Genomic DNA, 13,838 nt, shown 5'->3' with positions numbered 1-13,838 from the left:
CGTGAATGTTTGGCAAATAAGTGGGCCCTAGAATCCTTGAGGTTTTACCTGTTGGGCCGAAAGTTCAGGTTGGTTATAGACCACTCTCCAAGAGTCACAAGGTGGTTTCTCATATTACAAAATGTAGATGCTCTGTCCAGGACACGCTGCTTGAAGGCTAAAAGTGTCCATCCCTACAGGTTTGAACAAAGGGGGAGGGTATGAGAGACAGTGACAGGAAAAGTGGTAGTGGATTTCATTATTTCCTCAAGATTCCTCTGATATGTGTACTAGGCTCCAGGAAGTATCTGTCTCATCCAGGTAAAGCTGGGTGAGATGGAAGGAATACAGGAAAGAGTTTACTTAGCAATGACTAGTTTTGCTAAGGACTTTGGTAATTTCCAAGTTCGTGCCTGGATTTTTAGGGAATGATAGGCAGGTCGGTAGTGGGACCTATCATTCCCTTCCTGGGCAGTACGGGTTTTTCTCTGCAGCTCAGGTGTTGTAGTACAGCTCATCACTGAGCTTTAAAAGGTGTATAATTTTTGCACTTGAGGGGGCCATGTGAGAAGACAGAACCTGTCTGTCTGGAGACAGTAATATTGAGATCTGCTGGACATTGCAGTTTGTGTGAGGTCACACGATTTTGGTATTGTATCGGGTGGCTGGTAGTATGCCACTTGTATACTGAGGGAAATGCGTGTTTAGTTAGTGCTCAGCCGAGCAGATTTTATTTTGTTTTTTTTTGCGCCTGAATGTAAAGGCTGTAGGTTTTATTTTGTCACAAAATAAATGACAAGCATAGCACCTCTTTGAAAAAGAGCTACTGTATCACTGTCTCTGACTGCATTTTGCCTAGCGCTACAGAGCTAATTCCCACAATCAGGGGCGTAACTAGGAAAGACTGGGCCCCATAGAAAACTTTTGACTGGGGCCCCCCCTCCCCTGGGTGTCACACAACCCCCCCCCTTGTAGATAGTGCCTTTTTTACAGCCCCCCTGTAGATAACGCCATACAGCCCCCCCTCTGTAGATAGCGCCATACATCCCCCTGTAGAGAACGCCATACAGCCCCCCGTAGATAACGCCATACAGCCCCCTGCAGAGAACGCCATACAGCCCCACTGTAGGGAACGCCATACAGCCCCCCCCTGTAGAGAACGCCATACAGCCCCCCACCTGTAGGGAACGCCATACAGCTCCCCCCCTGTAGGGAACGCCATACACCCACCCCCCTGTAGGGAACGCCATACAGCGTTCCCCCCCCTGCGACCTACAGTGTGTCCTACAAAATACATGTATCCCCTCTCCACAGGATCTCCACAGGATAGGGGATACATGTGTGATCGCTGGCAGTGATAGGGAGAACGGGGGACTGAAAGTCCCCTGAGCTTCTCCATGACAAACCTCTGACTTCCGGCGTCTGCGCAGCTCAATAAAAATGAAAGGAGCGCTGGTCACGCATGCGCACAAGCACGACCGGCGCTCCATTCATTTCTACGGAGCTGCCGACACAGACCCCGGAAGTCAGAGGTTTGTGATGGAGAACTTCAGGGGACTTTCAGTCCCCCGTTCTCCCTATCCCTGCCAGCGATCACACATGTATCCCCTATCCTGTGGATATCCTGTGGAGAGGGGATACATGTCTTTTGCTCTATTTTGCGCCTTTAGGACCAGACACCGTTTAGCCATTTTTAGCACGTGTTAGTTAAATGGCTATAACTTTTTTATTTGTTGGGCTAACGACGTGATTTTTGCGACGTTTTTTCCGTAGACAATGCAGGTTTCTTTTTTTATCATTTTTATACATACCTTTTTTGCTATTTTAGAATTTTTATTTATAAAGTTTGAAAATAATAGTAAAAAAATAAGCTTTTTTACATTTCAGCTATTTTTTTTGGTAATAACATAGTTTTACCCTAAAATAGACCTTTTATTTGTGATCGTCATGGTCTATCGTAAATTTTTATATATTACATGTCTATATTAGGGTAATAGGGTCAGCGCTAGCGTTACAACAATGATTGGCGGGGGGGAACGTTTTTTTTTGGGGGTGGGTATTTTATGTGTTTATTATTTAAAATTTTTTTGCACTTTACTTTATTATTTTTTTATTACTATGGTCTGTCCCTCAAAGGTCAAAGAAGACCTTTGGGGAACTTTATATATATATATTTTCTTTCTTTTACACCATGTTTTTCCACTGTAACTGGAGCTGCACAGCAGCCCCAGTTACAGGGGCAATCAGCCCTCTCATAGTGACGATTGTCACTAATAGGGCTGTGCTGGGTCTAGTAAGACCCAGCAGCAGTCTGTCACTAATGGCACCCGGCGATCATGTGACCAGTCACATGATCACCGGGAGGAATAGAGACAGCGCCGCTGCTGCTGTCTCTATTCCTATACACAGCGTTCATTGAGCGCTGTGTAAAAAGACATCAGAGAAGACAAAAGCAGTGAAAGCTGCTTCTATCTTCTCCTCAGGGTCCCCGGCAGTCACTGACTGCCGGAGACCCGACATTCAGATGCCCGATCGTGCGGGCAGCAAGTTAAAACCCGAGCCGTAGAAAGTCTATGGCTCGGGTTTTAAGGACCCTGACCGCTGGCCATAAAAATACAGCCAGCGGTCGGGAACCAGTTAATGGCAGAGCGGGGAGATACCTCCCTGCTCTGCCGTAGTGTTCAGTGGCGTCCCGCTGCAGCAGCCATAGCGGCTGCTAGCGGAGCCTCCGGCCATGGTGGGGGCCCGTGCCGGCGGGCGACACGGGCCCCCTCATGCCGCGGGCCCCGTAGCAGCCGCTACTGCTGCTACGGCGGTAGTTACGCCACTGCCCACAATATATACACATATATATATATATATATATATACATACACACACACACAATATGGACAAAAATATTGCGACACCAACACAATATACCTACAGAAGCATAGGCATTATTATGGAGTTGGACCCCTTTTCAGCAAAAACTGCTTACGCTTGATATTGGGCGAGAAGGCCTGGCTTGCAATCTCCATTTTACTTCATCCTAATGGTGTTAGATGGAGTTGAGGTCAGGGCTCTGTGCGGGCCAGTGAAGTTCTTCAACACCAAACTTGCACACCCGAGGTTTTATGGAAGCAGTACCAGAAAAGCGCCTTCCCCAAACTGTTCCCAAAAAGTTGGAAGATTACAATTGTCCAAAATGTCTTGGCATGCTGAAGCATTAAGATTTCCCTTTACTGGAACGAACGGGCCTAGGCCAACTCCTGAAAAACATTATCCCTCTGCTGCGAAACTTTACAGTGGCCTGTAACTTTACAGTGGCGCAATGCAGTCAGTAGGTAATGTTCTGTGGTTATTAAGATAGTAGAGCGTTGCCGACTTTTATGTACTATGCGCCTCAGCACTATGCACCCTGCTCTGTAACTTTACGTGGCCTGAAACTTGGTGGCTGAGATGATTGTGTAATATCTAGGAGGGAAAAAATGTCACAAACTGACTAGTTGCAATGGTGGCATTCAGTGAGCTCTTAAGAACGCCCAATTTTTTCACAAATGTTTGTAAAGGCAGACTACATGGCTAGATGCTTGATTTTATACACCTGTGTCAATGTGACTGAATAAAACCTCTTAATTTAACGATTAAGAGGTGTGTCTCAATACTTTTGCTCATATAGTGTGTGTGTGGGGCCCACGGTCGCTGACCACCGGCACACTATGCTTACCAGCAGCCGCAACCACAGGAAACAGAAAGCTTGCCTCCCAGGAGACGCCAGCATTCACGTCTGCACTGTCCTTCTGTGGCTTCTAGGTGCTCGTCCCCGGCCTTAAAGGGCTAGAACACACAGCAGTAAATTGTTCCCTTCCCAATCCCCTGATCACCCTGGACTATAAAATTGACTCTGCCTTCTCCCTCCTTGCCTGAGCGTTGTTGTTGTCTTCCCAAGTTAGTTTAAGTAAGTGGTCTCTTAGATGTATCCTGTTCCCAGTATTCCCGTATCCTGCTTCCCATATCCTGTAACTGTGTTTGTTCTTGAGCTGAAGTCTAGTATTGGAGTCGTGTTTGTTCTATCTGCCACGTCAAGCGTCATCTGTGCCACAAATCATCTGTGCCAAAGTGTCTGCTACATCTCGTGTCTGTCTGGACTCTCATACAGGTACTCTTGTGCTAAGACTTTCCATTGACTGTTGTTTGGCAAGCTGCCACTCCGCTACAGCGGAGCGGCCTAGTGGATCCACATATCCCAGAATCGTGACAGTACGCTCAGGCCATGGAACCCGCTGGTCAACCCAAGACCGCAGTTTAAATGATGCAAATGGACATGCGTGACCTCTGGGCATGTCAGGATCAACTACTACAGGCAGTGAACTCCATCATAAATCGTTTGGATCGTTTGCACCTCTTCTGGCTGTTTCCGCTGCTCCACCACCTGCTATCCCTCCTGCCTACCTTGGTCCTGCAATTTTGCTACCTCTACCTCCTTGCTATGATGGGGATCCCAAGACTTGTAGAGGGTTCATTAATCAGTGTACTATCGACTTCGAATTACGCTCACCTCTTCCCCTCTGATGAGGTCAAAGTTGCTTTTATTATTTCTCTCCTCTCCGGCAAAGCCCTGGCATGGTCGAACCCCATCATGGAACGAGAAGGCCTGGAATTTTCTGATTTGTCAATATTTCTAGATGCTTTCCTTACGGTGTTCGAGGAACCGGGTCGAACATCTGCTACTGCTGCCTCACTGCTGACCCTCAAACAAGGGGAATCAATTTTAGGGGAGTACGCCATCTCCTACCGTACGCTGGCGGCGGAGCTGACTTGGAATAATGAGGCCTTGGTGACGTCTTTCTGGCAGGGACTGTCTCCACACATCAAGTATGAGCTTGCAGCTCGTGACCTTCCTTCCACCCTGGATACCCTTATCCTGTTGGCAACCCGGATCTACATGAGAATCCAAGAACGTGCTCAGGAGGTTGAGGCCACTGAGAAGCCGGGAAACTCCAGCACCTAGGGTTGATTGGAGAGATAACCCTAGGTGGAACGGCGCCAACTGCCAAACCCTCTCCTGAACTATCCATTCCAGTGACCATTGTCTCTGGTGAGATATCACACATTGTCTCTGCCTATCTAGATTCCGGAGCAGCTGCAAACTTTATTGAGCAGGATCTAGTAGATCGTCTAATTTGGCCACAGACCCTCTGGAAAGACTTCTGGCAGTCGCCTCTGTCAATGGGCAACCACTGCCCGATCCTATACTCTTCATGACAAAACCGCTGAGACGACAAGTTGGAATCCTCCAAGTGGAACAGATTGTCTTCTTTGTCTTGACCAAAGCTATCAACCCTATTCTACTGGGCCTGCCTTGGGTTCGTCTGCATGCTCCGGTTCTTGACTGGTACTCCAGAGAGGTCCTCCAATGCGGATCCAAGTGTCTTCACCGCTGCCTGCCATAGGTTCGTCCTTTTCTGCCTCCACTGTCCACATGACCCAGGCCATGTCTGCTTTTGTTAAGGAGAACCTTGAGAGGGGGTTCATACGTAAATCTACTTCTCTAGCAATAGACGGGTTATTTTTAGTTAAAAATAAAGATGGATCTCTTCGACTTTGTATCGATTACCGTGATCTGGTTTAGACAAGTATCACTTGCCGCTAATCTCAGGACTCTTCGATCGTGTTTGTGGACCCAAGACTTTTACTAGCTGGATTTATAACCTGATCCGGATCCGTAAAAGTGACAAATGGAAGACCGCATTAAACACCAGAGACGGACACTGCAAGTATCTAGTGATGCCCTTTGGTCTGTGTAACGCTCAAGAGGTATTTCAGAAATTCGTGAATGACATCTTCTGGGATCTCCTCTGTCTCTGTGGTGGTATATTTGGATGACATCCCGATCTACTCACCAGATCTGATGATGCATCAGAAGCATGTTCGCCAAGTCCTGTTGCGGTTAAGGAAGAATCGTCTATACGCTAAACATGAGAAGTGCATGTTTGAGAAGAACTCAATGCCCTTCCTGGGCTACATTGTCTCTGATCGTGGACTCAAGATGGATCTAGAGAAGGTGAAGTCCATCTTGGAATGACATCCTCAGGGTCTTCAGGCTATACAGCGATTTCTGGGATTCGCAATTTTTTACCGTCAGTTTATCCCAAACTTCTCGTCTCTGACTGCTCCAATCTCTGCTCTTACTAAGAAGGGGGTGAATGCCAAAGTGTGGACTCCGGAGGCAGAGTCAGCATTTAGCAGTCTCAAGAGTGCTTTCATTTCACCCTCAGTTCTTCACCATCCTGATGTATCTTGACAGTTCTCTCTAGAGGTTGACATTTCTTCCTTTGGCACAGGAGCACTTCTGTTTCCTAAAAACTCCAAGGGTAAGGCAGCGGTTTGTGGCTACTACTGAAGAACATTCTCTCCTGCAGAGCGCAATTACTCCAATGGGGATTGGGAGTTGCTGGTCATCAAGTTGGCCTTGGAGGAATGGAGACATCTGCTGGAGTGCGCCATACACCCTATCATCTTTTTATACGGACCACAAGAATCTCACCTACCTCCAGTCTGCTCAACGATTGAATCCTCGTCAAGCCAGATGGTCGCTGTTTTTCCCCTGATTCCATCCCGTAGGCAAAAATGTGTGGGCCGATGCTCTATCTCGGTCGTTTGAGATGGATGATTCTGAGGAGACTACTCAATATATTATAGATCCTTCCAGGATTATTGCCGTAAACCCTCTACAAATTAGAGACATTTCCCCAGGGAAGACTTTTGTCCATCTTGCAGACATGAAAAAAATTCTCAGCTGGGGACACAGTTCCAAGCTGGCATGTCACTCTGGTGTTCGTAAAACTCGGGACTTTATTGCTCGTCAATACTGGTGGCCCACGCTGCCCAAGGATGTTGTGGACTTTGTTTCCTCCTGTACAAACTGTGCCTCGAATAAATCTGCTCAATCCATGTCTGCTAGTCCGCTCCAACCCCAGCATATCACAATTGACTTAATTACAGACCGTCCTCCTTTGGCTGGATGCACTACTGTCTGGGTAGTGGTGGACCGTTTCTTTAAAATGGCACATTCTGTTCCTTTAACTGGTCTGCTCCTCATCTGGCAAATCTGTTCATTCACCACATCTTTCGTCTGTACGGCCTCCCTCTCCATATTATGTCTGACCGGGGTGTACAGTTCACGTCCAAGTTCTGGAGAGCTCTGTGTAAACTGCTTGATGTGAAGCTGTAATTTTCATCTGCCCGTCACACTCAGTCTAATGGTCAAGTGGAGAGGACTAATCAAACATTAGAGAATTATCTTCGTCATTATATTTCTGCCCAACATCACAATTGGGTACAGCTTCTGCCTTGGGCCGAATTATCTTAAAATAACCATACATCTGACTCTACTGCTTCTTCTCCATTCTACATTGTGTACAGTCAGCATCCACGAGTTCCTCACCCAAGTACCAGCAGCAAATTCTTAATTTGGGACTTTTCTTCACATTTGGCAGCAAACTAAGCGATTTTTTTTGTCTGTCGATCGCATGAAAAGGTATGCTGATCGAAAAAGAAAAGTTCATCCTCAGTTTTCTCCCGGAGTCCAGGTCTAGCTATCCTCTAAAAACGTCTGTCTCAAGACCCCTTCTCAAAACTTTGCTCCCAGGTTTCTTGGTCCATTCGAGATCCTGCAACAAATAAAGCCTGAATCCTATAAGTTTCGGCTGCGTCTTACTCTCAGAATTCCCAACTGATTTCATGTGTCACTCCTAAAGCCTGAGGTTGTGAACCGCTACTGTAAATCTCCTGATTCTGCAGTTGCTCCAAGTGGTTCTTCTGACATCTTTGAGGTGAAAGAAATTCTGGACTGCAAGAGGGTAGGAGACAGGACTTTCTATCCGGTGGACTGGAAAGGGTTTGGTCATGAGGAGCGGTCTTGGCAGCCAGAGGAGAACATCAATGCCCGAACTCTGATCAAAAGGTTCCTCCTACGCTCCAGACCTAAGAAGAGGAGGTATAAGGGGTACCATTGTGCCCGCGGTCGCTGACCACCGGCAAACTGTACTCACCGGTAGCCGTGACCGCAGGACTCAGAAAGCTTGCCGGCGCCTCTCTCCCAGGAGACACCAGCGCTCACGGCTGCACTGTGCATCTATGGCTTCTGGGGTCTTAAAGGGCCAGCGTGCGCACCAGTAAATTGTTCCCTACCCAATCCCTTGATCACCCTGGACTATAAAATGGACTCTGCCCTCTCCCTCCTTGCCTGAGCGTTGTTGTTGTCTTCCCAAGTTAGTTTAAGTAAGTGGTCTCTTAGATGTATCCTTTTCCCAGTGTTCTCATATCCTGTAACTGGGTTTGTTCCTGAACTGAAGTCTAGAGTTGGAGTCATGTTTGTTCCATCTACCACGTCAAGCGTCATCTGTGCCGCAAATCATCTGTGCCAAAGCGTCTGATACATCTCGTGTCTGTCTGGACTCCTACAGGTACTCTTGTGCTTTGTGCTAAGACTTTCCATTGACTGTTGTTTGGCCAGCTGCCACCCCACTATAGTAAATCCTAGTGGGATTACAGACCCCAAAATCGTGACAGTGTTTATATATATATATATATATATATATATATATATATATATATATATACCGTATATATATATATATATATAGTGACTCCCCTCTGCTAGCTAGAGTGGAGAGCCGCTGCATTATATGGATAGGCAATACATTTCAGTGGGTGCCGTGTGCAGGGGAAAGGAGCACTTGCCAGCCAAAACCAATTATTTATTTTTGATAGGACAATGGCAACTCCTACTTTACTCTCTAATACTGTTAATGGAAGGTTGTCCTGATGGTAGTGGTCCCGCTATTACAAAATGGAAAGCAGTTGTTTTTCCTGACATGCGCCATACAGCAGAGGCCGGGAGGGAAAGTTTGGAGCAGGATCACGAGCTCACTCCATAATTTTGAGCGTGTCGGCTGTATGTTACAGTCCATACTTCACTGCAACGAGAAGGATCTAGCTGATTTACCCCATTTAGATGCCATGGTCAATAGCAACCACGGCATCTAAGCCATTAGGAAGAGGGGGGTTGTCCCCTCTGACGTCGCATCGCCCCACCTTGACATGATCGCTCGGTGCCGATGGTTGTCATGGCAGACTGGGGGCCTGATGAAGACCCCCAGGTCTGCCATCTCTGTGCTCCTATTAAGCCCTGCCAGAGGTAAAGCTTAGTAGGAGCCTATAAAAATCATGATTCAAATCATGGTTCAAATCCCCTAGACGGACTAACAAGCATTTCACCTATAAAACCAGCAATACCTGGTGGTAGTGGGTAAAAACAAATTTTCATGTAACATATAATTATTTTCTAAGTAGACTCTGTGCCTTTAGTATTCCATTTTTTGTTTGTTCCTGCGCCATATGCTAATGAGCATAAAAGAGTCATATCTTCATTCCTCAAGCCTTTCCGAGTTTACCCCGCCTCCTTAATTTTGATTAACAGCTCCTCGTCTCCCGCCAGAACACGCGAAAGTCAGCGCTTGCGCATTGATGTCCTGTTCTGGTGCGCAAGCACAACGGGACACCATAGAGGCGCATGGCAATAACTAGATTTGAGGCCGGACGAAGCAGGGAAGGGGTATGAGACCATACATGACGGGTGCATGCGCGCTATCTCAGACGAGATTTTGGCATTCAGGGCGGCCCAGCTTTCGGCGGTGGGCGGGCATAAGAAGAGGAACGAATGAGACTGCCGGATAATTACTATAAAAGCCGCAAAATGTTTGCAGACCATTATTTACGGTCAGAGAAGGAGTTTAAGAGAGGGGATAATGGCAATAAACTTTTGACAGCAGTGGTCAGCAATGGGGGAAGAAGAGGTCAATAGGTGAAATGCTGGTGACAGGTTCCTTTTAAATAAAGTTGTTTTTTTTATAGATAAAAAAATAAATATTAAAGTTTGGAAAATAAACTTTTCCCATTTTCTCCCAAAACTTACAGTAACATAACTGGTATCTCCGCATCTGGAAGTCCAAACTATTACAATATTACATTATTTAACCTGCATGGTGAACACAGTAAAAAAAAAAATATATAGAAACGCCAGAATCGCTGTTTTGGTAACCTCATTTCTCACAAAAAAAGAAATAGTGATCAACAAGTTGCATGTACCCCAGCATGGTATCATTAAAAAGTAAAGCTCATCCTGCAAAAAACAAGCCCTCCCACCTCGTCTCAGAATATGGCCGCAGAAAACAAGTTTTATTTTTAACAATTATTTTTTTTCTTGTAAAAGTATTAAAACTATATATATATATATATATATATATATATATATATATATATATGACAGAATATATTCTGTGAGGAGAGAGAACTTATTTTTAAAACCGCTACTGCGCTTTAGCAGTGATCTGCGTTATTTGGCAAAGCTACAGAGAGCAGAGAATCTCACAGCTAATGTTGAATTTTGCTGCAACCAAAGCACTGCATCTCAAAAATAAGTAATAAATATGTCAAAATGTCTCGCAAGTCACATACGGAATATGGTTTTTGATCTGGTACATTAGACTGTTAAACATATAAATAAAAATAAACATGTATTACCAAGTAGAAACATAAGGCTTGATTCGAAATTAAGAAAACTCACCTCAACTAACCAAGAGAAGTCCATGTATTTGATGTCAAATGACAGAGATTTTAAGTCCTATAGGATAATATACACTACCGTTCAAAAGTTTGGGGTCACCCAGACAATTTTGTGTTTTCCATGAAAACTCACACTTATATTTATCAAATGAGTTGCAAAATGACTAGAAAATATAGTCAAGACATTGACAAGGTTAGAAATAATGATTTTTATTTGAAATAATAATTTTCTCCTTCAAACTTTGCTTTCGTCAAAGAATGCTCCATTTGCAGCAATTACAGCATTGCAGACCTTTGGCATTCTAGCTGTTAAATTGCTGAGGTAATCGGGAGAAATTTCACCCCATGCTTCCAGAAGCCCCTCCCACAAGTTGGATTGGATTGATGGGCACTTCTTGCGTACCATACGGTCAAGCTGCTCCCACAACAGCTCTATGGGGTTGAGATCTGGTGACTGCGCTGGCCACTCCATTACAGATAGAATACCAGCTGCCTGCTTCTTCCCGAAATAGTTCTTGCATAATTTGGAGGTGTGCTTTGGGTCATTGTCCTGTTGTAGGATGAAATTGGCTTCAATCAAGCGCTGTCCACAGGGAATGGCATGGCATTGCAAAATGGAGTGATAGCCTTCCTTATTCAAAATCCCTTTTACCTTGTACAAATCTCCCACTTTACCAGCACCAAAGCAACCCCAGACCATCACATTACCTCCACCATGCTTGACAGATGGCGTCAGGCACTCTTCCAGCATCTTTTCAGTTGTTTTGCGTCTCACAAATGTTCTTCTGTGTGATCCAAACACCTCAAACTTTGATTTGTCTGTCCATAACACTTTTTTCCAGTCTTCCTCTGTCCAATGTCTGTGTGCTTTTGCCCATATTAATCTTTTCCTTTTATTAGCCAGTCTCAGATATGACTTTTTCTTTGCCACTCTGCCCTGAAGGCCAGCATCCCGGAGTCGCCTCTTCACTGTAGACGTTGACACTGGCGTTTTGTGGGTACTATTTAATGAAGCTGCCAGTTGAGGACCTGTGAGGCGTCTATTTCTCAAACTAGAGACTCTAATGTACTTGTCTTGTTGCTCAGTTGTGCAGCGGTGCCTCCCACTTCTCTTTCTACTCTGGTTAGAGCATGTATGTGCTGTCCTCTGAAGGGAGTAGTACACACCGTTGTAGGAAATCTTCAGTTTCTTGGCAATTTCTCGCATGGAATAGCCTTCATTTCTAAGAACAAGAATAGACTGTCGGGTTTCACATGAAAGCTCTCTTTTTCTAGCCATTTTGAGAGTTTAATCGAACCCACAAATGTAATGCTCCAGATTCTCAACTAGCTCAAAGGAAGGTCAGTTTTATAGCTCCTCTAAACAGCAAAACTGTTTACAGCGGTGCTAACATAATTGCACAAGGGTTTTCAAGTGTTTTCTAATCATCCATTAGCCTTCTAACACAGTTAGCAAACACAATGTACCATTAGAACACTGGAGTGATGGTTGCTGGAAATGGGCCTCTGTACACCTATGTAGATATTGCATTAAAAACCAGACGTTTGCAGATAGAATAGTCATTTTGCACATTAACAATGTATAGAGTGTATTTCTTATTAATTTTATGTTACCTTCATTGAAAAAAACTGTGCTTTTCTTTCAAAAATAAGGAAATTTCTAAGTGACCCTAAACTTTTGAACGGTAGTGTATATATATATATATATATATATATATATATATATATATACATACATTTTGGTATTGACATAATTGTTTTGACCCGCATAATAAAGTTAACATGTCGCTTTTACCGCATGCTGAACGCAGTAAAAACAATAGAGGACTCTCTGTTTTTTTTCCCCATTCCACCCCACTTGGGTCTATAAGTACATTATATGGTACATTAAGCGGTACCGGAAAAAAGTACAACTCGTCCTGAAAAAAAAAAAAAGCCCTTATACGGCTGTATTGACAAAAAAAAAAAAGTTATGGCTTTTTGAAGGTGAGGAGGAAAAAAATAACGTAAAAAACGAAAAATGGCTGCAGGGTTAAACAATAACTATTTATTTAAATTGTAAAGATATTTGGAAACTATTGTCCAGAAGAAATTATAGCTAGTTCTATTATTCTAGTATTGGGCTTTGTTCATATCTGCAAGGTAAGCTCCGTTAGGAGCCTCAGACACAGATGCAGTGAGAAATACGAGACCAAATAGCACAGTATGCTGTGGTATTTTGTCCAGTAATGACGAACACCATGACGGACGTCCCTGGTTTTTCATGGTTCTGCTCCTATGACAGATGAGGACAACGGAAATCCAAAACATTGATGTGAATGAAGCATAACAGGTTCTTCTAGGTTCTCAATTGCTATAAGGTAACAAATGTAACATTACTTTATTTATTACCTAATGGAAGTTCAAATCGTGTGTCAAGCAAAATGCGGTGGAAGGTCGGGTCTTTGGTTCCACATATCTCATTATTTGTCATAATAACTTCTGAGTCAAGGGTTAACCATTCACCGGGGCCTTCCTGCAAGCAAACACAGGTTAGAATATAACATTTAGGACAATAAGAGAGAGAAAAATTAGGGAGGAAGAATAAAAGAAAAGACAAGGGGGATTTACCCATTGTTAACTCAAAAGGAAAGCATATAGAGATAACGGTTTTTTTCAATGTCAGACAAACATGAATGAAAATAATGTAAAATAAGATATACACAGGATTTATTTATGTCCTTTTTTATTTTATTTCATATGGTTCTATGGTGATCGAAGTTCAGTTCAGTACAACCACAGAAGAAGTATTGTGACCATATACAAGATGTAAAACTTGCCTTATCGTTAATAGGATTGACCTCTGTGTAAATGTATGTATGTATGACTCCCATCAGTTTCTGTTTATGTGTAGTTTATGAAAACATACCTCATTAGACTGCCTGATAGTTCTTAGTGGGATCCATACAGTCCCCACCATGGTATCCCAAATCAGTCCTTTGTTCCAGACTTCTACTGTTAAGCCCAGGTCCAGACGGTTAATCTCACTAAAAGCAGACATCAGATTATGACATCATTGATATGTACAAGTTTGACTTTTATAGGGAACATTTTCTTGTACTTTATACTCACAACATAAAGTCTTGCTCCCAGCAGGGAAGGTTCCCCCTTACTGCAATTGTTGTGCTCTTAACATTTTGTACTTTTAGTGTTACATAAGCATTAAACTTTTCTGTCAAAACACAAACATACAAATGTTTTAATTAACA

At 44.0% G+C, this 13,838-nt stretch overlaps 1 protein-coding gene across 8 annotated transcripts in view; it reads right to left on the bottom strand.

Moving 5' to 3' along the window:
• The window catches only part of UNC13A (unc-13 homolog A), a 667,493-nt gene that overhangs the window by 565,183 nt on the left and 88,472 nt on the right, over window positions 1-13,838 (bottom strand). For 7 of the 8 annotated variants that reach the window (XM_075863594.1, XM_075863599.1, XM_075863597.1 and 4 more), the window contains exons 3-5: window positions 13,702-13,801; window positions 13,499-13,616; window positions 12,982-13,105 (exon numbers count right to left, since the gene is read on the bottom strand). In XM_075863594.1, coding sequence (XP_075719709.1) covers window positions 12,982-13,105; window positions 13,499-13,616; window positions 13,702-13,801 — 342 coding nt within the window. The remainder of the gene's footprint in view (window positions 1-12,981; window positions 13,106-13,498; window positions 13,617-13,701; window positions 13,802-13,838) is intronic. The other variant, XM_075863624.1, reaches the window with a different exon arrangement.

The sequence above is a fragment of the Rhinoderma darwinii genome, chromosome 1 (genome assembly GCF_050947455.1).
Source record: "Rhinoderma darwinii isolate aRhiDar2 chromosome 1, aRhiDar2.hap1, whole genome shotgun sequence".
Classification (NCBI taxonomy): domain Eukaryota; kingdom Metazoa; phylum Chordata; class Amphibia; order Anura; family Rhinodermatidae; genus Rhinoderma; species Rhinoderma darwinii.
The sequence above is the reverse complement of the archived record's forward strand: the minus strand, read 5'-3'. Positions and strand labels throughout refer to the sequence as shown.